Source organism: Acartia tonsa, chromosome 12, assembly GCF_053477335.1.
Source record: "Acartia tonsa isolate MP-2025a chromosome 12, ASM5347733v1, whole genome shotgun sequence".
NCBI lineage: Eukaryota > Metazoa > Arthropoda > Copepoda > Calanoida > Acartiidae > Acartia > Acartia tonsa.
Window position 1 is genome coordinate 15,378,201 of NC_137271.1, and position 27,389 is coordinate 15,405,589.

The 27,389-nt window shown below is 30.9% G+C and overlaps 1 protein-coding gene across 3 annotated transcripts; it reads right to left on the reverse strand.

Moving 5' to 3' along the window:
* Positions 1 to 2,315: 2,315 nt before the first annotated feature.
* On the reverse strand, positions 2,316 to 27,096 carry LOC145333049 (uncharacterized). Of its 3 annotated transcripts, none has more exons than XM_080178195.1 (11): positions 26,941 to 27,096; positions 26,392 to 26,591; positions 25,855 to 25,952; positions 25,308 to 25,389; positions 18,786 to 18,878; positions 17,814 to 18,267; positions 17,505 to 17,642; positions 14,776 to 14,844; positions 8,213 to 8,247; positions 6,235 to 6,299; positions 2,316 to 2,660 (listed from the first exon to the last, which is right to left on the reverse strand). In XM_080178195.1, exons 1-10 carry the CDS (start codon positions 27,030 to 27,032, stop codon positions 6,247 to 6,249), a joined length of 1,314 nt encoding a protein of 437 aa, XP_080034321.1. In that variant the 5' UTR covers positions 27,033 to 27,096; the 3' UTR covers positions 2,316 to 2,660; positions 6,235 to 6,246. The 3 variants fall into 3 exon arrangements, with proteins under 3 accessions (XP_080034321.1, XP_080034322.1, XP_080034323.1); XM_080178196.1 differs by having other exon boundaries at positions 6,235 to 6,296; positions 8,210 to 8,247; positions 26,941 to 27,092; XM_080178197.1 differs by lacking the exons at positions 6,235 to 6,299; positions 8,213 to 8,247; positions 14,776 to 14,844 and having other exon boundaries at positions 26,941 to 27,092.
* Between the last annotated feature and the right edge of the window lie 293 nt (positions 27,097 to 27,389).

Genomic DNA, 27,389 nt, shown 5'->3' on the forward strand with positions numbered 1-27,389 from the left:
CTAGAGAACAAGTCATTTAAATTCAGAGTAGCATCGCTTCAAAATAAAAAAAAGTGTTTTTGTTAAAATGATTGAACACCAAAAATGATAGCAATATTATACTTAATCTTCATAGTATTAGTAATATACAGGAATAGAAAAAATGAAAATGGTAAAATCCATAAAAGCGGAGATCAACAAAATAAAGTTTCGAAATAATTAAATCAATAGTACGATTCTATCAAATAAAATTAATAAATCCTTATTACTTACAAAGCCTAAATATTTGATAATAAATAAATGCATTTACGGATGCTATCAAACAAACACTCGCCAACTGTAGAAAGGTTTTCATTTTCTATAACATAATTATATAGACAGACATTTTTCATGTATCCTTATAATAAAGTTATGGGATGTCTGTCAAGCCGTACCATAGGATCTCGCTAACCAATGAGCCTATATAGTTCTCCTTCACAGGGTAGCCTCTCAGAGGTCCTTGGAAGGTTTATACCTATTTTAAGGTAGGGTACAACACACACACAACAGAAGATAAATTGCCTGTAGAAAAAAATTACCTACAAGTACCCCAAGAGGCTTCTAAAGGCAAAGCCGCTTGTAGTTTTATAAAGAATGAAATAAAATGTTTAGATTAATACACAGTAAATCATCGTAAGGTAAGGAAAAAATAATTCATTTTTAAGATTGTTTTAGGTATAGATCAATAGAATTTGAAATAATCTTTATTCAATTTAAGAAATTGAAAAAGGGGATTTCCATGAACTAGTTGATATAATTATAATTGAAAGAATCGCGTTAAACCTTAAAAGCGACTGTAAAAAAATCATTGATTGACTGAATAGTTTAATTTTAAGCACTTTGAATTAAACAAAGCAATTGATACCTTACCTTTATTATATAAAAATTAAAACAACTCATAATCATGGAAAGTCTCCTCTAAATATCTTTGAAGCAATATATCTATATGTATGTAAGTTAGTCAGTGAAGCTAAGAGCAGATGAGGCAGGGGAAAAATTGTCGTCAATTTTGTTTTCCTAACATGAAACTCATTTATTGGTCGGGTCATTTATCTACTAGGAGAGGAGGGGGGTGGGATTTGAAGGGTTCAATTATTATTTTAGCCCTCTGCAAGATTCACTTCATTAGAGATTATGAAAGTTTGTTGTAAAAAATTAAAATATCTTTCTTATTTATGTATATTTAATATTTAAATCGATATAAGTTAAATGTTTATAATTAATAATTAATGTATGTATATTATATACACATATAATCATGTTGATATTTAAATAACCATATCTTTCTTTATAGATTGTATATCTTATCAATTGTATCTTAATATTTTATTCGTATTTAAATGCTAATATTGATATGGAAAAAGTTTGAATTAACCTTTAAATACAAAGGAGAAATGTTATTCCAAATACCTTTAAGATTGTTTTGAATTGGGATGGAATGTAAAATATGTTTTTTTTATTAATGCAGGGTAAGAAATGAATAGTTGTTAGTCATTAAACATGACAGAAATAAGTCCTCAATAGTTTCTTGGCAGGTCAACCAATGCAGCTTATACCAATAGCGAAGTTAATTCGGAAGAAAATCACGAAACCTATACGTGTTTTTCAGCTGTCGTTGGGGGGCAACACATCGTAAAATTGACGACCTCTCCATTTGCCCCTCAAATATTATTTCAGATTTTTTTCGCTTGTTGGTTATACCTTATACCTGCGACCAATGAATCTAATCTTAAGGGGTATTTTTGTTCTTCATTTTGAGGCGTACATTAATCTATCGGCCATGGTCTTTTACCTGCATATTCCAAGTTTCAAATATAAATTATGTAAAAATTGTGCTTTTTAACTAAATTTTCTATTGAATTCTGTAATATGGAGAAAAAAATATCCATTCTAAATATTCCAATTATTATTTAAAGTTGTTCATATACGCAAAAGACGCAATAACATGCAATAAAGGTAAAATGATAGTTTGTGCCGTTATAATAATTAAATATACTAAAGTGAAAGCAAACAGCCAAAAAAAACTAATAATACAATCGATTTATTAATACTTGGATGTTGCACCAGATTTTCATGTACACTGATTCAGTAATGCTTGCAGCTGGCTAAAATAACGATATTATCCATCACCTTCTAATGGATGAATGACCTGACCAATAAAGGAGGTACATATTACCAAACTAAATTGACAAATTTTTTTCCTGTCAATATATCATATATCTATTGCTATAACACAGAGAAAAAATAATAAATCCTAGCTTATCCATCGAGTTATAAAATGATAAAAAAAGAGCAAATACATCATATAAGTTTTATTTATATATAAATACATCTGTTTATATAATATTCATTATTTTATTACATATGGTTATAATGACGTTAAAGTGTGTTTACATATTAGTATTATAAATGCATAAAAACATTTGGGTTTGTAAATAAAAAAAAACATTTTTTATACAGCTAAAAACTTACAAATTACAATTTAACTTAAAAAAAATACTTAGCAAATTAGTTTTCAAATTAGCAAAGTAGTATAAATTTTAAACATGTCTTATATTCCAAAAAATAATTTCGCCAGTAGTCTCAGAATATCAAACCAGTCAATGTTCCGCGTATCAAAGGGGCTAACTGAATTGCTCTGCCTGAAATTTAAAAAAAAATCATCAAATTAAAAGCATCGTTTTACATTGAATTACTGTATTTATTCATTAGAAGTTAATTCATTTGGAAGGGAAGGGAAGGGGTGGTAGATCCTCCCTTTTTAATATTATTTTTAATAACAGATTTTTTCTATCTTTAGAGGGTTAATTATTCCCAGGACCTATAAGGAGCTTCAATGTAAAATTGCGCCATAGAATTCAAGCGATTATCGAAATCCCTAGATAAACCCAGGAAAACCCCATGTTACTTCAATATAAGGATACAAATGTTAATTCAAATTTATATTATAATATACAAAGAGTATAGATCATATTTAATCAAGCAAAGAGTACAGTAATAAGAAAAGACAATAAATAAATATGCTATTTTGTATTTTAATCCAAAATTTGAAAAGTTAAAAATAACAACCATAAGACATGAAGAGAAGCAACACTACTAATAATATTACTTTTTATGTTATTCATAAAAAAGTGTTTATGGAGTAGTAAAAAAAATAGCCTCATAAAATATTTTATACATATTCACATTTTAGTATCATTAAAAGTATTAACACTAAGGGATGTAAGTCTGTCTGTGTGTCTCAAGAAGATCGTTATAAACTTGACTTACAAATACTTTACGGTAAAGCTTTTTTAGAACTGCTGAATTAAACATTTTTTTATAACTAAATAATTGTTTTTTTACGAATATAAAAATGTATAAATGATTAAAACCTGTCTTTAGTCCGTGTCGTCGGCATTTGGGTTATAAAAACTGGTTTTATTTAATCTTATATTTGTACATTTAATATCCGCAGAAAGCTGTTTATAATACGATGCAAGAAATTAATATTATCTGTTTTTATATACTTAGATAAAGTTTACTCCTATCTCATTCTCTATAGTGAAATTCAATAATAACAATCTATTTATATGTCAAAAAGTTAGTCCGAAGCTTTCAGAGGATACTCCTTAAGATAACTTATTTTATACATCAAAGTCTAACCTGAATTTCTACATTTTAAAAAAGCTGCCAATATTTTTAAATAAAATTGCAATGCACTGTACTATTATATGAAGTAATAAGCTTTTTTTTCTGTAGCGAATGATCTCGCTAACATATGAACCTATATGGTTTTTCTTTACAGTAAAGTTTCTCATGGGTCCATGGAATAGTTATTTCTTTCATCGTATTATAAACCGCTTTCCGCGGATATAGAAATGTACAATTATTAGATTTTAAAAAATGGTTTTAATCTTATGATTGTACATTTCTATATTCGTAGAAAGCGGTTTATAATACGATGCTGGACATAGTTTTTTGTATTGATGAGAACCGGTGCCTGTCCACCGGATTCGAATGAATACGAGAAAGTTTTTCACTATTTTGGAGGAGGGTACCCCCCCCCCCCCAAATGACCTTTTCTTGTTAAATATTTCTAAAATTAAACAAACTAATATTTTCTGGTCAGAATTGTTAAATGCAGCCCTACTCGTAAACGAATTGATACGAACCAAATAATTCTATAACACACAATAATTTTTTTTTACATCTTGTCAAAGTCTAAATGGTTTATGTTTTAAAATCAATAGATTTCTAGTAGTAAATGTTAAAAGTTTAAGTAACTTTATAACAATGACGTTTCATTTAAACCTATTCTTAACAAGAATGACAACATCCAATTGAGCGAAATGCAAAAACATTTAATACAATAATAGAACAATATTATTCTACTTTCATTATATAAAGTTATTTATCAGATGATATTATCAAATTTTAAGATTTTTTTTAAATGGTCTGTAATACAATGCTATACATGATTTTTCAGAATGGCTGATATTTGGTTCTAATCCAAATAACAATCGGTTTCAAAGCCAAAGTTGAAATAATTTTATAGCAATAAACAAATTGATAGGTCACTGGATGATGAATTAATCTTTCTCCCATTGGTAATTATGCGAATTTATGCAAATATTTAGCTTATATTAGATCCTTTATTTAAAAAAAGCCTATAATTTGGCTAACATGGTTTAAATTTCGCCCAAAGCTATCTGTTATAGACTAACAAAATAATTATGACAGAAAAGCTTTGCTTTCAATAATAACCTTTAATAAGTGTCATTTTTATTGAAAACTGAAGAAGTTAAATCACGAAATCAATCCACGCCATTTAAAAATGTCAAAAGTTTGATTACTAAATTTCTGGAAATAGAATTTTCACGAAGAAAAAATGAAAGTTGCATCCTTTTCCAGTATGGCTTCGAAAATCGTTTTATATCCGCGGGGGTTTAGAACCGGACCTCAACCATACTGAAAATTAAGTCGGATAAAACTTGACGAAAAATAATATAAAATAAAATGAATCGGGGTCAACAAAACTGGAATTAATCATACAATTCTCCAGTATAGCTTTGAATCCGATTAATATCCACACTGATTAGAACCGGTTCTAAGCCATACTGAAAAAAACATGTATTTAACTGTATTACAGACAATTTTCCACCAATATTAAATGAAATAATAGGGCTAACAAAACTGGTTTTAATCTTACAGTAAAGTCTTAGAAATCTAAAGGTGCAAAGTGTCTATAATACGATGCGATAAACTATTCTACAACTCTGATTCCTCCCCTAATAATTACGAGCTTTCAAATGCAAAAAGTCATTATACGAGTTTTATTTGTTAAGCTTCGATACATTATCAAATAATTAACTTTAGTAGGTAATAAAAATAAAATTAAAATATATATAAAAAGTATTTTTTTTCATTAAAAAGATGAACTAAATTTTGAATGTTCCTAATGTCGGTGTTTGGCATTTGTAAAATTAAATATGAATCAATTATCAATAATTTGTAATTAGGAGAAAAATAGATATAAGCCAGTGAGCAAATGAAGTAGAGAAAAACTTAGGGGTCAGTTTTTAAGTTTCTAAAAAAAGTTATGATCAGTTGTTCAGGGGTATTTATTGATAAATACCTTTTAGTCTTATAAAATTCTATATATTTATTTTAAAGGTTTTTGCCCCAAGAGGTAATTTTAAAAAATCAGTACCACTAGTGTCAGCACCATCCATTAAAAAAAAATGGGGATAATTTTTTGTTTTTGGGGGATTATGGATGTCCCACCTCACAAGAAAATAGTCTAAAACCACCACAGGACCAGTAGGTATATTCCCTCAAGAGTAGAATCCAATCGGTTCAGTGGTTACAGAGATCTTAAGGGACGGAAGGACAGACATCATTCTACTTTGTATTATAAATATACATCTAACATGGTTTTAGTCTTTTTAATTTTCAGATTTAAGTCTTTGAATAGTTTACAGCTATTTTTTCTATCCTCTCTATGCTCCTTCAAATTTAGAGCCCCTAGATGCTAGGAGCGTGGCCGCTTGTAATATATATACTACTTAGAAAATACTTTTCGCAATTGTTCAGGTTCTTAAAGATCAAGGAATCTTAAAAATATATATAGAATAGGGCTTTTTCATTGATATAAATTTCTTCTTTATAATATTAATACAAAAATAAACAAGTTGACAAATTATAGAGTAACCGCGCTAGCAAAGGAAAATATACCTTAAAAGTAGCCTATTTTCCAAATAGGTCAGAAATCCAGTCCATTAGACCTCCTTCTTCATCTATAAAGTCGATTCAATATTTTGATTTTAAATTATTTAAGTAAGGCTCAGCAGAGACAAACTTATATACCTACCAAATGTTTATTTGCAGTATTTTAGTATCTTATAAACGGCATGTCAAAGATTTCACGAGATAGGTGTAGGTTTTGTGCTATTTAGCAAGGTGTAACGCAAAAAATAATATTAAACAAAACTCTATATTGTTTTACTAGGTTGATAAAAATTGTAAAAGTGATGAAAAGGGTGAACTCGACACATCCTCTCATCCCCCCTTGTAAAACTCAGCAATGTGCATTGTGCACGCCACTGCAAATTAAACATATATATTATTAAAAACAGCAAACCTATATTCCCCAATAGGGTAGGCCCATTTTTTTAGATTTTACTGTTATCATAAGTTGTGGAAGTCATATATATGTATGATAAGCCCCATTCAAGTTTCAAAAGTGACTTGGCTCTTATGGCTGCCGGCGCGTGGGGGGTATAAAAAGTACCCACCCCCTTATAAAACCAAAAATTTAAATTCCTTCAAACACAGGCATGTTGCATATCAAAATGACTGCATTGAAATGCTGATTACGAATCTGAAAAATATTGCTCCTAGTTCGAATAAGATCTCATTAAGTACCTAAAAACAGCTGATTTAGTCAAAAATGTTCATTTTGGTAGGTTATTTGACAATCATTTCAGACTGAGTCAATATTTCTCAAAACGGTTTTCAGATCTGTAATCAGCATTTCAATGCGGTCATTTTGATATGCAACATGCCTGTGTTTGAAGGAATTTAAATTTTTGGTTTTATAAGGGAGAGGGCACATTTTACACCACCCGCGCGCCCGTTGTTTTTAGATTACAAAACCCCATTCAAGTTTCACAGGGTTTTATATTGGCCCAGCAACCCTTGCAAATGTCTACTAATGTAAAATTCCAAAATCGACTTACCCTATTCCCCAATGAAAAAAAAAACTATTAAATAAAGATACATGAAAAAACTTTTTTAATCAATGATGATCTTAATGTTTATCTACATTATAACAAAAAATATATTTATAGTCAGGGAGGGATGGGACAATGACTGTTAAATTAATCTACAACCCTTCTTCACTCAATATTAACTTGCTTTGTCTAGTAGACTTATGCATATTTATTCTGGGAAGAAAGAATTATCTATTGACATATCCTTATTTCCCTGAGTTATGATAAAATCATTTATATATACTATGGTTTTCCTTAACAGTACGAATAAGAACTTTACAAAAATGCATTTATTATTATTTGGATCTTGTACTAGATAATCATGCACTCTAATAAAGTGAAACTTGTAGGTAGCTTAAATAACGGTTGAGTTTAAATTAAAGTCAAGACAACTAAACATTTTGATAACCGGTTCTACCCCATCTCTTATTCTCTTTCCCTTTTTTCAGATTAAAAGTGTGACGCAAATATCAGACCCCAGATTTGGCGATTTGAGAAAAATTTATCTTTATATTATAGCAAATTAGATAATCTAGCAAGCATCGCTTTTATCTTATAGAGAAAAATAGTAAATCAAACGGCGAAAACTGAGATCTGAAATTTGCGTCACCCATACAATATGACGCAATACGCATGACCGCTACGTCCGTGGCATTAGTTTAAACCCAATCTAAATAACGATCCTCCCAGCCCTATCCACCCTCTTTACCCCCTCCTCTCTTACTGAATGACCGAACGGACCAATAAATGGTCCATTTTAGCAACCTAAGAGTAATAATGACTACGTACTTTTAAAGTAACTCAGCTACTTAAGTTGTAATCATCGCGACAAAGAAGTATATTTAAAAAAAACTGCCAAAAAACCCTAGGTAAACATTACTTGAGATAAAACCATATTGGTAGGTATAAAGAAAAACATTCAAAATCAAAATATTTTCCTGAATTTTCTTCCTCTCCAAACTCCAAACCTCCATCACTGTATAAACAAAGAAATGCTCAAGGAGTCAAAAGACTTTATGCCAAACAAAAACCAATAGTAAAAGCAGCTTATTTTAAAGGCAAATTATGTATTTTAACGATATAACGGCTTATTTACTTTTTTTTAAAAAAGCCTTTTAAAACCCTCCAATATTTTTAAAAGAAATTTTATGGTATTTTAAACAGTAAAGCTTCAATTACCTACAGAATAAAAGAATTAAACTATAATTCATACATACATTTTCGCTGAAAATACAACGAAATTACACTTCAAAATTTTTTATTATTGCAAATACGGGAAGAGATTTCAAATATAGTGACTTTCTTGGGCAAAAATTTGGGGTATAGTCCTTTCCACGACATCCCTCCATAAGGAGCGATTATTCGTTTTTTTCACAGTAGCTTTTCTCCTATTTCTAGCCCCTGCGGGGGGCTTTAACCCTGCGGGGCCAATTACCTAACCCTGTGGGGCAATCACCTAACACAATATAACCTAACCTAACCTAAAATAACCTATAAAAAGCCATTTTAAAAATACGAAGAATCGCTCCTTATGGAGGGATGTCATGGAAAGGAATATACCCAAAATTTGTAATATCCACCTTCTTCGTCCACAAAGGGGAACGATAAATTTAAAGTTTTGCAATGTGATCATACATTGACAGAATGTGGAATACAAAAATATAATAAACTTAACAGCCTTACATTTCAATAATCTGATACATTTAAATATCATTAGTGTCTTGAAATTCAGTTTGGTTTTAAACATTCTTAAAAATAAGAGTACTCTTTTGTTAGTGCTTTCCATCAATCAAAATTACATAAGCTATCTAAAGACATGACTAGTATAATAATTTAGGTAGCTAATATTCGAATATGATAAATCTTTAATGAAAATATAAAAATGATTAGATAAGATATATTGACAAGTATTTATGAAGTGTTTGCACTTGAAAAATAATATCTAATAAACAAGGATGACAACATCAACAAAAGTGAAGTTCTGAAACTATAGGACAATCGCACTTTGGTACTTGTATAATGTTAAAACTAAATAAGTAGAAAATAAATGTAGATTAAAATGATAAGTGGAAAAGTATTAAATTCAATTTTTTGAGCAAACTAAAATTTTAAGTAGGAACTAAAAACAAACTAGTTAGAGCCAATCAATCAGTTAATTAAAGAGTTGCAGCTTTAACCAATATAAGAACATATATTTTAGACATATTTACATTCCTTTTTATAGAAAAGCTTTAAAATAAATAAATTTTACTTGTTACCGAACATTTGTTTTCAACTAAAAAAACACAAATAATATTGTATTTCATTATATTACTAAAATTGCAGTTTAAATAATGTAAACATCATAGAAATACTTGGAAATGGGATAGCTTCTCACGACATGGTAATTTATATATTTTTTGTTTATCACTTTTTCTTTTTAAACTGTGGGGGGGGGGGGGGGGCGGGTGGTGCTAGAAACCTATGAGGGCGGCATAGCAGTTAAATTTTTCATTAATCAAAAGTATAACATTGCAAAATACTTATTTTTATAAAAGCATTCATTGAAATATGTACTTCAGTTTGAGTTATTTGTTCTGTTTAAAATCCATTAAGTCTCAATAGTTTTGAGAAGAAAAAAACAAGAAATGCATTCTAACTTCCATAAAAGCAAAGCTCAACAAAACAGTTAATTGGACAAACAGAACAATATTAATAGTTTGCTTTTGATATATAACCAAGTATGAATAAAATTTCCATATAAATCTTTCAAATTAAAAATAGAATGCTTAATATGACCGTCAGATCTTTACATGATATCTGTACATATGCTTTTAATATATATGCCTCATTGTTCAAGAAATCCCCCAAATTCAAAGATTCAAAAGAAAACTGTGTCGAAATAGGTTAAAAATATAATACTTTTTATTTAAGGATTATATCACATTAACTAAAAGTTATTAGTTACAAAGATACTAACATCAAACTGTAGAAAAACTTCGCTTTTAAAACACTTAATATCATGTACCATCAATTTTTAATTATTTTCTTTCTCAAAACAATATATGAAGAAGTAGATCTTTTAATTTTATCAGTTAGATGTTTTAATATTAAAAAATTAAATCCAAGCAGAATTTAAATCTAGCAATTAAATATTGATTACTCGAACAAAATAACCAAATATCGATTATTTGAAGATTTATAAAATTGCTGAATCCCAACTTTACTTATTATTAAGATGAATAATAATGTTTATTTGCATAAAACTAATTTTGTGAAGACAATTGGACGGGGGAATATCATATTATATTATATTACAACTGTGTATTTAGTACCTTAAAGGAGTTCAAACATTCCCCAATAAACAATTTTGGCTATGCCTCAAGAGAGGGACGTCCAAGCTTTTTATTTTTAGTAAGAGTTTGAGGAGGATACTTTTATTTACTCACTCTCGTCCATGGACGTCTATGCCTTAAGACGTAAAGTGTATTTTTTTCTTTGGAGAGGGGGGGAGGGGTATTTTTGTAATCGTGGATATATCTTAGGAAACTTTACTAAATAGTAAAATTAATAAAATAAAATAAGAAGAGAAAAATAATAAATATACAACCCTTTCTTTCCCCCATTCAACGTACATAATTATTGGAGTATTAATATGTGTATTATTGGCCTAAAATGTTAATATATAGCTATCAATATAAATTAAATTTACTATAGAAACATCCTTTTATTAGATGTAATAATACACTTATTTAAAGGATAGTGAATAGTTTTATAAAAAAACTTTGTTTTCTAAATTTGTCTTTCTTCAGATTAATATAAAAAGAAGGTTTAAACAACCTATAAAATAGCTTAAAACCTTACCAGTAACATGAAAACACATACATTCAGCTACTTCAAAATATAGGATAGGTTTTCCAGTATTGCTTCAAAACCGATCAAAATCCGCTGGATTAAAACAGATTCTCAGCCATACTGAACAATCATGTATGCCATCGTATTACAGACAATTTTCACGAATATTTAAATGCAAACTGTAAGATTAATACGGGTTTAATTAGCCCGAGCCTATAGCCCCTTGGAGCTAACAAATCTAGTTTTAATCTTATAATTTTTCATCTTAATATCTGCAGAAAGCTGTCGATATTAAACTATTACAAACATAAATATTCCTGTCCTTATAATGTTTATATTAGATTATCTGACTCCTGTGATGTTACAATATATATATATATTAATATTGACCACTAATATTGTTAACACAGATGTTGGGATCCAAGTTTAAAATCGATAGGAAAATTCGGGTATAGTCCTTTCCACGACATCCCTCCATAAGGAGCGATTCTTCGTATTTTTCACAGTAGCTTTTCTCCTATTTCTAGCCCCTGCGGGGGGCTCTAACCCTGCGGGGCCAATTACCTAACCCTGCAGGGCAATCACCTAACACAATATAACCTAACCTAACCTATAAAAAGCCATTTTAAAAATACGAAGAATCGCTCCTTATGGAGGGATGTCGTGGAAAGGACTATACCCGAAAATTCTAACATGCCTAAATTAATAAAGAGCTAACAGTAGCTTACGGGCTTAAATACCCTTATTTGAGTAAAGCTTACGGCCCTATATAAAGCTTCCCAAAATTGACGAACTAAATCAGTTCAGTGTATAGAAAGACTAAATTGACTGTTTACTTTATGTAATACAAGCGGCTTAGCCTCTAGGGGCTCTGTATTCAAAGGGCAGAAAGAAGATAGAAAAAAATGAAAACTGATATAGATTAGAACCTGCAGAGGACCTATGCAAAGCTTACTTATTGGGAACCCAATCGGTTTAGTAGTTAGATATCTTAAGATTCAGAAGTAATAACCCTTACTACTTTATATAATAGGATGATATAAAGGAAACATGTAAAGCTCCACACCCCTAGCAGACATCTAAATGTATTGCTTTATAACCATCTATAACCAAAACAGCAGGATCCCAATTTATTTATGATTGAGACCTCACTGATTTATAGAATTACTAGCGGCTTCGCCCCTAGCCTCTAGGGGCTTTGCCCCAAGAAAAAAAATAATTTTCTGCACCAGCACCAGCAGCACCAGCTGCACCAGCTCCAGCAGCTGCACCAGCTGCACCAGCAGCACCAGGAGTATTTTTTTGGGGGGGGGTAAATTTTCATTTTTGGGGGGGTTGGGGGTGTCCCACCCCCCAAGAAAATAGCTTAAAACCACCACAGGACCGATAGGTATATACCCTGAAGAGTAGAATCCAATCGGTTCAGTGGTTACCGAGATCTTAAGCTTCAGACGGACAGACGGACAGACGGACAGACAGACGGACAGACATCGTTCTACTTTGTATTATAGATAGTGATAGTGCACCAAAATTAAATAATTATAATACATAGTTGGAAACTATGCGTGTCCCGCAAGATTTCATGAATAGCTGAACAGTTCTTTACACAATTTTTAGAGGAGTTTCGCTTAAAGGGAATAGTAAATCCTATAATAAAGGGAAAACCATGAACAAGAAAAGCTCAACAATTTGGAGGATTTTTAAATCACTATAATTATCCCATTTATTCTGTTAAAACTGTTACAATAGGGTTACATATTGATAATCTATTTATATTAGTCCTATTATCAAAAGGGATGGTAACCAGAATTGTTTTTTTCGTATTCATTCGAATCCGGTGGATAGGAACCGGTTCTCATCCATACGAAAAAACTATGTCTAGCATCGTATTATATCCAGTTTTCTACGAATATAGGAACGTACAATCATAAGATTAAAACCAGTTTTTTTAGCCGGTGCCTCAGGCACCTCGGGGCTAAAAAAACTAGTTTTAATCTTATAATTATACATTCTATATCCGCGGAAAGCCGTTTATAATACGATACGAGAAATAACTATTCTCGTATTCATTTGAATCCGGTGGATAGGAACCGGTTCTCATGAATACGAAAAAACAATGTCTAGCATCGTATTATATCCAGTTTTCTACGAATATAGAATGTACAATTATAAGATTAAAACTAGTTTTTTTAGCCCCTTGGTGCCGAAGGCACCGGCTAAAAAAACTAGTTTCAATCTTATGATTGTACATTCTATATCCGCGGAAAGCCGTTTATAATACGATACGAGAAATAACTATTATCGATTCGAATTTTAAAAAATCTATCTTTTGAACAGCCAAAAGTAGCAAAGCAAATAAATAAAAGAAACACTTATATCATTTACAGAGACATATATTATAGACTTTTATCTTCAATCGCAGCCACGTAAACCACATTTCTCTAAAAGAAAACTATTTTCTTTAAATAAGATTAACATATTTACAATTGGAATGAGTTATGATTGCACTTAATTGGGGCTCTTTTGAACTTAACACTATAACCCTTTTCTAAAAATCTTTCAAAAATATTTCACCCCCAACCCCCTCCTAAAACAGGCTTTTTCTTTTAATACAAATAATTCAATAAAAAAACTAGCAGATTTATCCGAATGTAATTGTAAATTGTCATCCCTAATAAATATTATTTAGTGTAATTTGGTAAATTAATTTTATATTAGTTTTAGAATATATAATTTACCTAAACACTAAAGGATTCCAATAATCAAAGCTTTTTTATGTAAACATTCAGGAAGAAAGGGGACATAGTCCCAAAAGTTTTATTTTAACGTTTTCTTAACATCTTTGGGGACTTTTATCGAATTTTGATTGGTTGGTACATTCAATTGAGTGTCTAAACGTTTCAACCACAAAAAATAATCTAAAGTAGGGTAATTTTGTGTAGTATCATTGCCATTGGGGATGTACATCAATTTATCGACCATTGTCTTATCCTAGTAAACATTACCGTCTACAAGTTACAATATAACTTCCAAAAATAAAAATGTACATAAAAAGCGTAGCAAAATCTAGATAACATTTTAATCTTCTCGTATAGGTACTGGAATGGATTTATCAAAAAAAAACAGCAATATATGTCAAATGGAAATAATGTACTAAAAAATGAAAAGTTGTGCCAATACATATTTTATTTGGCACATCCAGGGGCGTCCAAGCTTTTTTTTATTTGAGGGGGGGGGGGAAATTTTGAAAATATTTTTTTTTTTTTGGGGGGGGTAATCTTTATTTCATACCCTGCGGGGCAAAAATTAACATTTAACCAAACCTAACCTAAAATAACCCTTCAAAAGCTACTGTGAAAATACGATGAAACCGGCAACTTCGTTTTCTTTCCATGATCCGAATTTTATTTGGGGGGGGGGGTAAAACTTGAAAATCCAAAATTCGTTTGGAGGGGGTAATCACCCCTTTAACCCCCCCCCCCTTGGACGTCTATAGGCACATCCCTCCCAAAAAAGCATAAAACCAGAAATGACAAAAATCTTTTTTTTTAAACGTGTGCTTATGAGCCGCACTTTCTTTGTTCCAACAAGGACAATTATAATCAAATTTCACAAACAAATTAAGAATTAACAAGGACAAAAGCCTGCAATTCCAGTTGAGCATTATTTCCTGACGGGTATGGGGTGGTTGTGGATGTGAACATCAACATTAGAATCAGGAATATACACAGCGTCGTCTCTGAAATTAGAATTAATATTCTTCCAACAAAACACCTAAAAAAGTAACAGGATGTCTAAGAGTCTATCTGTCTGTTTGAGCGGTATGATCTCGCTAATTGCGGAACCGATATGATTCTTCTTTACAGTTTTGGTCCTCTGAAAATTTTTAAATATTATGCGGAGGGTGCCACCACCCTCACGAATAAATAGCCACTATAAAGAAAAGCCCCTTCAAAAATTATATATTTTCCTTTTTAAAACTAAGATTGAAAGTAGGGAATGTCGACTAATGCTTATGCTAAAGTTAATCCGCAATGTTTTACTGCTATAAAGCTTTTCTTTCTTAAAATTGAATGTTGTCATACCAAACAAAACATGTACATACTCATTTTGTATAGAAAAAGGTATGCTTTTCAAAATGAAAATAAGACTAAGGAGAAAATGGAGGGTGGGGCACATATAATACAATAAACCTTGAGACTTTTATAAAAAAATTACTTTAAAAATTGCCAAACACCGACTAAATACAATAAAGATACAAAAAAACTTATACAAACTATTTATATTCTAGACAATAAATACTTTTAAAATTATTTTTCTCGTATTCATTCGAATCCGGTGGATAGGAACCGGTTCTCATCCATACGAAAAAACTATGTCTAGCATCGTATTAAAGGGTGAGCAAAAAAAATGCGTAGATTTTAAAAATTCAAATTGCGCGGCTTGTGTTAATAGTAGAATAATGTTACGCATACCATTAGAACCGGTAAGAAGTCTATTTTTTGGAAATATAAGAACGATTCCTCTGCTACGAATAGTTAGGGAGCTACATGTTAAAATGTCCCAACTGACTTAAAACTTGACTTGCGAGTAAATTTTGGGACATTTTACTACATAGCTCCTAGATTATTTGTAGCACAGGAACCGTTCTTACATTCCCAAAAAATACAGTTCATAGCGGTTCTAACGGTATGCGTAACATTTTTCTACCATTAACACAAGCCGCGCAATTTGAATTTTAAAAATGTACGCACGTCTTTTTGCAAGAATTATTGTCTAATATTTACTAATATACTCGCAAGTCAAGTTTAAAGTTAGTTGGTACATTTTAACACGTAGCTCTCTAACTATACGTAGCAGAGGAACCGTTCTTATATTTTCAAAAAATAGATTTCTTACCGGTTCTAATGGTATGCGTAACATTTTTCTGCTAATAACACAAGCCGCGCAATTTGAATTTTAAAAATCTACGCATTTTTTTTTGCTCACCCTTTATATCCAGCTTTCTACGAATATAAAAATGTACAATCATAAGATTAAAACCATTTTTTTTAGCCCGTGCTTTCGGCACCTCGGGGCTAAAAAAATGGTTTTAATCTTATAATTGTACATTCTATATCCGCGGAAAGCGGTTTATAATACGATGAAAGAAATAACTATTCTTGTATTTAGACCAGTTAAATTAGGTTAATATTTATCTTATTTTTTAAAGCGAAGCTTTTCTATAAGTAGGGTCGGTCCGTCCGTACGTCCGTAACGGATAGCTTTTCTCGTTGATTTAGGCATGTTAGAATTGTCCTATCTATTTCAACTTTGCATGGTGATTCCTTTAGTAGTTAGATACGATGTAGAAAGCGTAGCAACTCTATAATCATTACCAGAATGTCCGTATGTCCATTTTAAACATATTGATTATTGCGAAGCAACTCTAGAATCAAGTCTTAAAATGTACTTACAATTTTATTTTGCTTCGACTCTTATACATTTATATTCTGATAATTCAGTTCTGACACTATACAAGTGTTAATGTCCGTTTATCCTACCGTTTCAGTGCTTCGCTTTTATGGATGTTGTCATCCTTGTTTAATTGAATTCTCATTTACGATTGTGGTTAATTATAAGATTCAATACTTCTTTTGTTCAATTTTGTAAAGGTATAATAATAATAGGGTCAATTATGTTTACAGTCTATATGTTGAGATAATGTCCATAAGTAGTACAGCATTAAGATATTTTTAATGACTATGAAACCGATAATTTCAAGAAAAATTGTAAGTTATTAAAATATTTTTTAAAAATTATAAGCTTTTTGTCTGTAGCGAAGGATCTTGCAAACCTTTGTACCGATATGATCCTCCTATACAGTAAAGGTACTTATAAATCCAGGGAAGGTTTTTTAACTATTTTGGGGGAGGGTATATCCACCGTCACAATAAAAAAGACCCCAATTTTTTTTACTTTGTTATTAAAACTTAAAAGTCTCCCCCATTCACTTGAGTGCCCCCAGAGGCTTCTACGGGTGTAGCCGCTAGTTCATTAAAAACCACCATTTTATAAACTAATCTAATTTTGATTTCAAAAAACCCTCATAAATAAACATTCTTAAGTTTCATTAATAAACTTTAAATAGTCAGACAGGCATTATATTAAGCACATTGAAAATAAGGATTTTTTCCCTATGCCTTAAAAATGCCAAGGGTCCTACCCATGCGAGACTTCCCAGTACCCAATACATCCTAACCTAACACAACTTAAAGTAATAAATAGAGAGGCAAAAAGACTCCCCAGACCCTTATTATATTATATGTGCTCAAGTAGGCTGAATATGCCATGCGCTGAATGCTGAGTGTTATTAGAAAGCCTATCAATTAAAGATTCTAAAATGGTATATACACTTACGTTTGATGTATGTGGATATCTTGTGTAGGGAATCCAGAGAACATAGTGGATGGTTGTTGAGAAAAGCCAGGGTTGGAGGAGAAGGAATTTGAAGCCGGATAAACTGGTCTAGGACGAAAGGTTTCTTGACTTCCAAAACTAAAAAGAAAATGTCTTTGACTTTAATACACAAGAATCTTTTTCAAAATAAATTTACATTTTGTTCAATCAATATTAAGAAACTAATAAAGAATTAGACATAGGGGGGCAAGTTCTTTATTGCAACTGCAATAATGGTGAAAAAAATTGCAGCTATTTCCCTAATAATACCTGCCACCACTAGAGATCCTAGTGGCTCCTGGAGAGCTTATCCTCCTTCTTTGTCCATCAACATTGACAATTCTTCCATCCCTGTCATAATTTTCATCTCCCGCATTTTCTGAGTTGTTCTCGTCTCCCGCATTTTCTGATATGCTCTCCTTATCTCCTGCATTTTCTAAGTTGCCAGTATTGTCTTCCATATTTTCATTGTCATCTCCTTTTTCCAGCAATTTTTCAATGTCCTCCTTCATTTCATTCAGATCATCTTCATTATCTATCATAACAACTTTGATATCTGAGGATCCAATGTCAGATTCATCCACAGGAAGGGCAACTTCTTCAGAAGATTCATTATCAGTCATTTTGTCTTCTACAATATCTTCATCAGGATAAAGTGGGGTAGTGGCAGCAACATGGTTGTCTATGTAGGCAGCTACTTGGTCAGGCGTCATTGATGTGGTTCCTAAAAGAATTACACTACTTGGACCTTTTCTAATGAAATTTACAGACACAAGGGACTATTATTCTTTAAACCAATCTAAGTAAAAATTTACCCTAAACTCACTTCCTTTGCTACCCCCCCCCCCCTTCATACCCACTTCCCTTTATTTACCGGAAAAAACAAGTTTGATGCCAACATACGCTATTAAAAGGGAAAAGTAGGTTGCGGGTTTAAGGATTAAAATAGTATTAGAACGATAATATTCTCTAAACATGTGTATTTCTTAATGAAAAGAACTGTACCTAGACAACAAATTTTTTTTTTAAATTTATCAAATTTTTATCGTTCTTCTACTGTTTTTAACTTAAAACACACAACCTTTACAGATTTTACCCGCAACCTACCTCTCCCTTTCTAAATTTTTATCAATTTCAAATAGAATAAGTTGCTGAATCACCATTTAGAAAATTGACAAGCTACCAAAACTACTAAAATCCTTAAATCATCTTAATATATGTTATTCATAAAGACAACTTCACCTGGAAGATTCAAGTCCTTGGCAGTAGAAATAGCTTTATTGACAGCAATTTTAAGTTCATCTAGGTTCACTTCACCATCTTTAAGTACAGCTCCTATAATATCAGTTTTGATAAAAAAAGCCAAAATTGAAAAAAAATATTAATTACCGTCTAAGGAAAGGAAAACATTACAGTAACTGGCTAAAATTCGTAGACTTATAGCGACGTGGATTGGTTCGTAAAAGCTAGCAGTGTCCAAACTATGACATAAATCCACAAAACTGGTATTTTGTTTTCTCGTATTCATTCGAATCCGGTGGATAGGAACCGGTTCTCATCCATACGAAAAAACTATGTCTAGCATCGTATTATATCCATTTTTCTACGAATATAGAAATGTACAATCATAAGATTAAAACCAGTTTTTTTAGCCCGTGCCTTCGGCATCTCGGGGCTAAAAAAACTAGTTCTAATCTTATAATTGTACATTCTATATCCTCGGAAAGCCGTTTATAATACGATGAAAGAAATAACTATTCATAATTTGGGGTGTAAACGGTACATCAATTATTCGTCCATTGTCTAATCCCTTTTCTCTAGCTAAAATTAAAGTCCAAAGTTTTTTAATAACATTTTCTTATACGTTGGCTTGTAAACTTGGAAGACTTTTATTTAATTTTGATTGGTTGGTTCACTAGGTTCAGTGTACAAACGTTTCAACCACCAATAGTAATTTAGAGGAAGGGTAATTTTATGTGTTAGCATTAAGGATGTTTATAAATTTATCGGAAATTGTCTTATCCCTTTAGTTCCCTTGTAATATACAATGATTTATTGTCATAAAACTCTTTGCGTCACTATATAAAAATTACTTTAAAAAAAAGGAACATTTGACCCGAATTCATAATACTATAAGCACAGCTACTCTATAACTCGAGTTTTTTATGTATGTTATTATAGCATCTACGGGCATTAGTAAGTGTAGGGAAGAACAGAAAAATAGCCTAATACCATCCCAGGAGCGAACCTATGTAAATCTTCCCCAACATTGAAATATTAATCAGTTAAGAAATCTTAAGCTACAGAAAAATAACCCTCCTACTTTAAGAAATATGACACCAATAAAAAATTTACTCCTTGAAGAAATTTTATTTTTTCCATGAATACACGAAAAAGTTTACTTAAGGAAGGTGATTTATGATATTTATTAAAATTGTCTACAAAATAAATTTACAATATTCGAGGATAAAGAAAATAGTATTTACATCGTAGCAGTTTCAAACCAAAATATTTTACAAAAAGAATATTTTTGTTTCTAAAATTTTCGGAAAACCATTAATAATGAATTTTCAACTCTTTAAACGTGTTTAGCCTATAAGGAGTTAACTCCTATAAAGTTACCAATACTACAATAATATATGAAAATATAAGGGAAGAGAGAGGGAGTAAAAAAGCACTCCTTGCATACATAAACGAACAAAAGACAAATATTTTTTTTTACCTATTCAAGGAAAGAGATAATAAAATTTATCTTCCATAAACCATTCCCTTGCTGGATTAAATGTATTGCATAGATTTGGTCACAAATCATTCAACAGGAAAATTAAGGTCAGTATCCACAATATTACTACTGGCATATGAAGCATTTTATTTATATTAAACCGCATGACTAACAGATAAGAATAACTGGCAGGGGTATATTTTTTAAACTACTTGGTTGAAAATTAAAATTCTTTCAAATTTATGCCCAATAAATGTAGGTAAATTAAACCATTAAACAGGAAAAACTGTAGAGTTCACTATATTCAAGTTTAAATGCATCTCGAGCAACAAACCTATTGGGAAATGTGTTCTTGCACTCAATGGAAATTATTTTCCGAAATAGAATTTGACAAAAATCAGCTCATACCAATAACGAAATTAATTCGGAAGAAAATCACGAAACCTATACGTGTTTTTCAGCTGTCGTTGGGGGGCAACACATCGTAAAATTGACGACCTCTCCATTTGCCCCCCAAATATTATTTTAGATTTATTTTGCTTGTTGGTTATACCTTATTCCTGGACAAAAATAATTGATGTTCAGTATGGCTACGAAGCAGATATCTGCTGGATGAGAACCAGTTCTAAGCCATACTGAAAAAATCATGCACAGCATCGTATTAAAGACAATTTTCAATTTTAATATCTGCGTAAAGCTGTCTATAATACGATGCGATAAATAACTATTCTTTTATGAAGCAAACTTATAGATAATTAGTTAAAATGTCACAGATAAATAAAAATCCTCCCATCACTTACTAATGATTACATACAGAACTTCCATAGTCTAACATAAACATTTTATGAATAAAGTAAAGAAGAATATTTTTAATGATATACAAACACTTACATAAAACAAACATAACCAAAAAAAGTAAAAAAACAAGGATGACAACATACATCAGTACCAAAGATAAAAATTATGGAAGGGGATCCGAAAAAAAACTGAAAAATCTAGGAATTGATTTAGCATCCCAATTAATAGACAAATCTTGATAAAGCTGGGTTGAATTACGTATAATGTGAACTTAAATAATCCCTAAAAATTTCAGCTGTATCTTGAATAGGAGCCGAGAAAATCATATTTTCCTTAAGCGTTATGAACTCATTGACTGACAAACAAAGTGAATTAGAGAATGCTTCGCTACTAAAAAAATAAACAGTGGCTGGGTTACAAATTAAAAGGATTGACATAGATAAGGGGGGGGGGGGGTTAATGCAACCATCTCGTAATAAGCAGTGTATAAATGGCACTTAGAATTCGAATTTAGATCTAAAATTTTGCATGAGTAATCCTTGGTAAGTCTATTTTCCCTAAATCGAACAAAAAGTTGGAAAAGTAACGGCTAATGGCTGGCGCTCTGCCGTTCAGCCATTTTTTTTTGGTTTTCTTAATGCAAATCAATCACGAAACCTATCTCCACATAATACTCTTTGCTGCTCCAAAACGTTTTCAAATGATTCTAGCCAGTATTTGCTGGTACTAAAAATTTTAAAAAAATGTTTTTTATATCATTTCACATGATTTAAAGCATAAATTTGATTTAAAAAGTTGATTTCTATGTAATTTATGACAGATTTGCCTTAAAAATAGTCAAAAAAATGGCTAAACGGCATATAAAAAAAATATACACAATAGTGTTTATATTATATATTTGTGTATTGCTGACATATTAACAGACCAAAACTGTAAAGCATATTATTAAAAATCCATTAAACCTATAATGTGCATATTTACACTTGAATATAAAGATAAATATTTGATATTGAACAAAACAAGTATAGGATAATTGATTGCAAGAGTAGCGAAGCTTTATTACTAAAACCCAAGACAATGATATTCAAATATCATAACTAATACAATCCTATTTTACATATTAAATAGTATTTTTTTCTGTTTTAGTTCTCCTTTTTAGGAAAACTTTATATAGGTCCAGGGCTGGTTTATTGCTATTATAAAAAAAGTCTGTGTGATTGTAGACAAACCTCTCACTTCCCCTTAAAATACAGAATTTCTTGATGCTAGTGGCGCAACCGCTAGTATCCTTAACTATTTTCAAAACCAATTTTGTAAATTATAAAGAAACATACCATATGTAAATGATGGAGGAATAACTTCGCTACTTGAAAACAATATTAGCACTATATAAAAATATCTTCTAAACAGATATTCCCCTAAGAGGTATAAATATAAAAATTGGCTGCCTATTGTTCTATTTGTCAATACCATACAAATTAGAGGACCCACTGAATTTAAACTGTTTTAGCCCGGGAGGGAGGGAACAATGGGCTGTATATTATTCTAGTCCCCAATGTTTTAAAATATCTAGCGTTTTCGTATTCGTTTGTTTAACAACTTTGGGGACTTTAATATATTTCTTATTGGTTGGTTCATTAAACTGAGTGTCCAAACGTTTTTACCGCTAATTTAAATCTACAGAATGGTTAATTTTGTGCATGATCTTTGGGGATGTACATTACTGTATCTGCCAATGTCTTTTTAAAAACTTATTAATTAGGATCCTACTGAACCCAAATTTCATAATGTTAAGTAGAATATTTGTGTAGTAGTTGCAAAACTTAAAAACATTTAGTTTCAATTAGCAGGAAATGATGAGAACTTAATTATCTATATTAAGTACAACTGTTGTACTTCATAGATAAATATATAGATGATGCAACAGGTAACTAAGAACAAAATAGTTTCGGTAAAGTACAAATGAATGATCTAAAGGGATAAGACAATGGCAGATAAATTTATTTATATCCCAAATAATAATACACAAAATTACCTCTACTATAGATTAAAGTTAGTGTTCAAACGTTTGTACACTAAACTTAATCACCCAATTGAAATTCACTGAAGCCCCCAAAGTTGTAAAGCCAACGAATAAGAAAACGTTAATTTAAAACTTATGGACTAGTGTAATAAACAGCCCATTGACCCCTCGCAACCTTATTCCCTAAGGGGAAGGATGGTTGAGAAATCAATGACTACGGCCGTATATTAAGTTGGACTTACTCACTCAAAATGGCTTAAAACCTGATTAGTATCATTCATAAGGCTATTCAGAATTTTTTTAAAAATCATCAAGAAATGAAATAGATAGATTAGGTCTTATGATAGGATAGTTAGTAATCTTAGTTGTACTTTTAAAAATAAAATTTAGGAAAAATACACTTTTTAATTAAAAGGAAAATTATTTGCTAATACTTCGTCATCAATGAGGAGTTGATCCTGTGATGAAATAAAGCTTCCTAATTGTAGACCCAACATGACAGCCGTTTTTAAGATCTTATTGAACTGAAGACACATACGTTTAGTTTAGAGGATACTAACATTCAAGGCCTTTCATATTTATTTCTTGGATCTTGCACATCCTTTACCACAATACTTCCCCCCCCCCCCCATTTTTTTCTGGATGAACGAACTGACAAATGAGTGAGGTTTATGGTAGAAAATTTTCCCCCTATCATAATATCTGTATGTATTCTTTATCTATTCCTAAAATTAGAGTGAAACACTAGAGGGAGAAAGGGTTAAATAACTGTATCTCCCCATCGCATCAACCTTGTGCAATGTACAACCTTTCTATTGGGTCATTGAAAATCAACCAATGATGTCGTTTATATCAACACAGCCAAGCAGCAAAAAAAATAATTTTGAAGCAGACGAAAAAGGTCATTGAAAAAGGAAAGGGAGGTAGTTGCCTTTGTATACATCTATACTATAAATCTGTTTTCCTAACATAAATCATTTCTTGTACCTAGTGGTAGAAATAGAATGTACAAAATAATGGAATATTTATTTCACTTATGAATAATATGCATAGTCATAATACTCATTCCCTAGGGAGTCTTATATTTAAATTTCAAAAAAAGCGTTTAGAGAAATAGAACAGTAAACTCATATACAGTAAAAGAAAGAAATTCGTATATTATGGTAAAGATTTTAAAGCGGCATTTCTTTGACTTTTCCAAAGCGTTTGATTAGATACATTGATAAAAATTCTCATCTATTTAGAAAAAGTTTTATATGAAAATTCAACTTATATTTGTTAAATTTTGATGCTTTTTACATCATAATTTTTCTTGTTAGATAAATGTTGCATGATTATTTAAGAGATATATTAAAAAAATGAATTAACTTTAAACAAAATAATAGTATATTTTAAAACTTTAAATCATGCTAATTTGGATTATTGCAATATCTACAGTTTAGGACAAGTACAAAAATGTAAATAACTAGCTTAGCAATAAGCAGAAGAAAACTAGATTTTAGTTAATAAGATACTAAATCTAAGAAAATGAAATGAACTGTCTTATCTTTTAACAAGCAAAATATATTTTTACAATGCATAGACAAACAAGGCAGTTAGTTAAATTTTGTATAGTCTAATTTATAAATCCCTGATTATAACTAAACATTACCTACATCGAATATAATGTGCATAACCTGTTAAATAATAAATTTTTTTATTGTCATTTAAGAAATCCTAGAAATTATTTAATTCTCCTTTTTAAGGAAACTTCATATAGGCTCAGATATGGTTTTAGGCTATTTAACTTAATGAGCCCCTTGATGATAGAGACGCAGCCTCTAGTTCAAGTTAATAAGTCGCAAGTATGTCCGCCAGGCGGCTTAAATAATTGTACCATGAACTTTAGGAGGTTTAGTATCAGTCCTAGGCAGGTTTAAGACTTTTTAGTTTTACCGAGGAGTTTAGCACCCCATTCAAGAGATGAAAATAAATTGGGGGCATAATCTTTATATACCTGGCTTTTGGGGGGGGTATACCCAGGAATAAGTTTTACTTCTAATCTTTGGGGGCAAAAATCATAGTTAGAAATAAGGTTTCAAAACAAGACACACTATTATTAAATAGAAATACTAATAGCGCAGCATTAACTATAAAATAAGACCTAATTTAACTTAACATACATATGACAAACAGACGGACAATGTAAACTTGCAGAGTAGCTTCGCTACTAAAAACTGACCTGCAGCGTTGTGGAAATGTTGCATAAACACTGAATTCTCTTTTCCTTTATTTGGCTCCTCTTTTTTATCAGATAACACGGTCTAAGAAATAAAATGTTTAATGTAAGATTAATATTATAATCCTTATAGAACAGTAAAATGATCTATGTCTGTCTGTACCGAAGGATCTCGCTGCCACCTAACCGATATGGTTCTTCTTTACAATGTAGCATATCATCATATACAGGTGCTGGAGTGGTTTAAATCCAGTATTTGTCGGCTATAACAATGGATATAGAATACGTTGATACAGGGAAAAGTTTACCGTCAATTTAGGTTGCTAATATGAACCTCATTTCTTTATTCATCCAGTAGAAGTGTAGGAAATGGAGTAAATGGAGGGGGGGGGGGGAGTGGTATCGTTATTTTAGCCAGCTGTTTGAGTATTACATAATTAGAATACATGAAAATCTGGTGCAACATCCAAGTAATAATCTATCGATTGTATTTATTCTAAGATTAATCAATACTTTTATTATATTTTCCCTGAATTTATGCTAAACTTACCTTATAAGATTCATAATTTTTAAGCAATCTCTTGACCATGTTGGAACCAACAGCATCTAATTGTTTAATATCTTCATTCTGCTTAGCGGACACATTTTCTACAATTTAAACAAGGATGGATTAGTTTTTTAAGAACGTAGCTAAAAATAAACTAAATACTAGGAAAATATTTATCTCAGACAACTTTCTTTAGGAGTCTTTTTATATAGATTTGATTAATAGGGTTGCTAAGGTTATGGATGGCAATGTGCCTAATTATTTAGAGAATCTTCATTTAAGTTCTATTTTAACTGCAAAAATAGTACATATTTTTAATAGAGGAACATTCTTAAGGATAATCAATTTTGGATTAACTGTTTTATATATGTTTTAAATGGACGTACTGACTTTCTGGTAATGATTGTAGAGTTGCTACGCTTTCTAAATCTTAACCTATAATTTAAAGAAATCATTAACAAAATTAACGAAAAGAGCTAACCGTTATGGAAGGTTTCTGATTTTAAAATCACTAAAATAATTAAAGTTTGTATAGTATACCTTGAACAATTGAAGCACCGTTTTTATCTAACACAACCATTACGTTGCCAGCAGTAGCCATATCTTGGCCAATACCAGAGATTACATTGGCGATCTTGGTTAGGTCATCTTTGACTATTTCATTGGCAACAACATCATTGTCACCACTGCTGGCAATAGTATGCTCTTCAATCTCATGGCTTAGATGCTTGTGGTCAGTACTGAAATTAAATAATGGTTAATCAATTTCATATAAATAGAATTAAGGTTGAGAAGATTGAGAAGAATAATAAATGCAACAAGTAGCATAAATGACTAAGAAAATATTTATAATGTCAGTCCTTCCAGGTTCATAACTTTTTCTTTGAGGGGATGGTGGATCGAGGGGGGGAGAACCTCCACCAATTCAAAAATAAATGACCCTTAGAATCCCCACTTTCCAAAAAAAACGTCTATAACTATTTTAAAGTTTTACGAATTATTAAAATATAAGGGTCGGTTCCCCCCCCCCCCCCCCCTCCTTCCACGAACGCTGGAATGTCTCTAATAAAACAAAAAAGAAACTATTACCTTATAACAACTCCTCCAAAATCTACAGAATTAGGAGCAGCATAACTTCTATTTAACATAACAATTAAAATAACTAAAAAATTCGACGTCATATTGATAAAATATCTTCCAGTACCTCTCACTACCGAAGTGTACCACCAACTCACTACAATTGCAATGAAGATCAGCTGATTTTTATAATCAAAAAATATATTTTTGCGATAAAAAAAAGATTCCTTAAAAAAAGGTAATCAAAAGTGGAATGAATTAATATGAAAATAGAAAAAAATGATGATATATTTTAAGAAGTACTTTTTTAATTATTAAATTAATGCAAAGAGGCAATAGTTTAACAAAATCATACAAAGAGTATGTTAAGGTTATTTTAAAGCAACATGTAAAATTTTTCTTTTTGATTTGTATTTTTTTCATTTTAGTATACCAAAACGATGATTTAAATATAAAGCAAA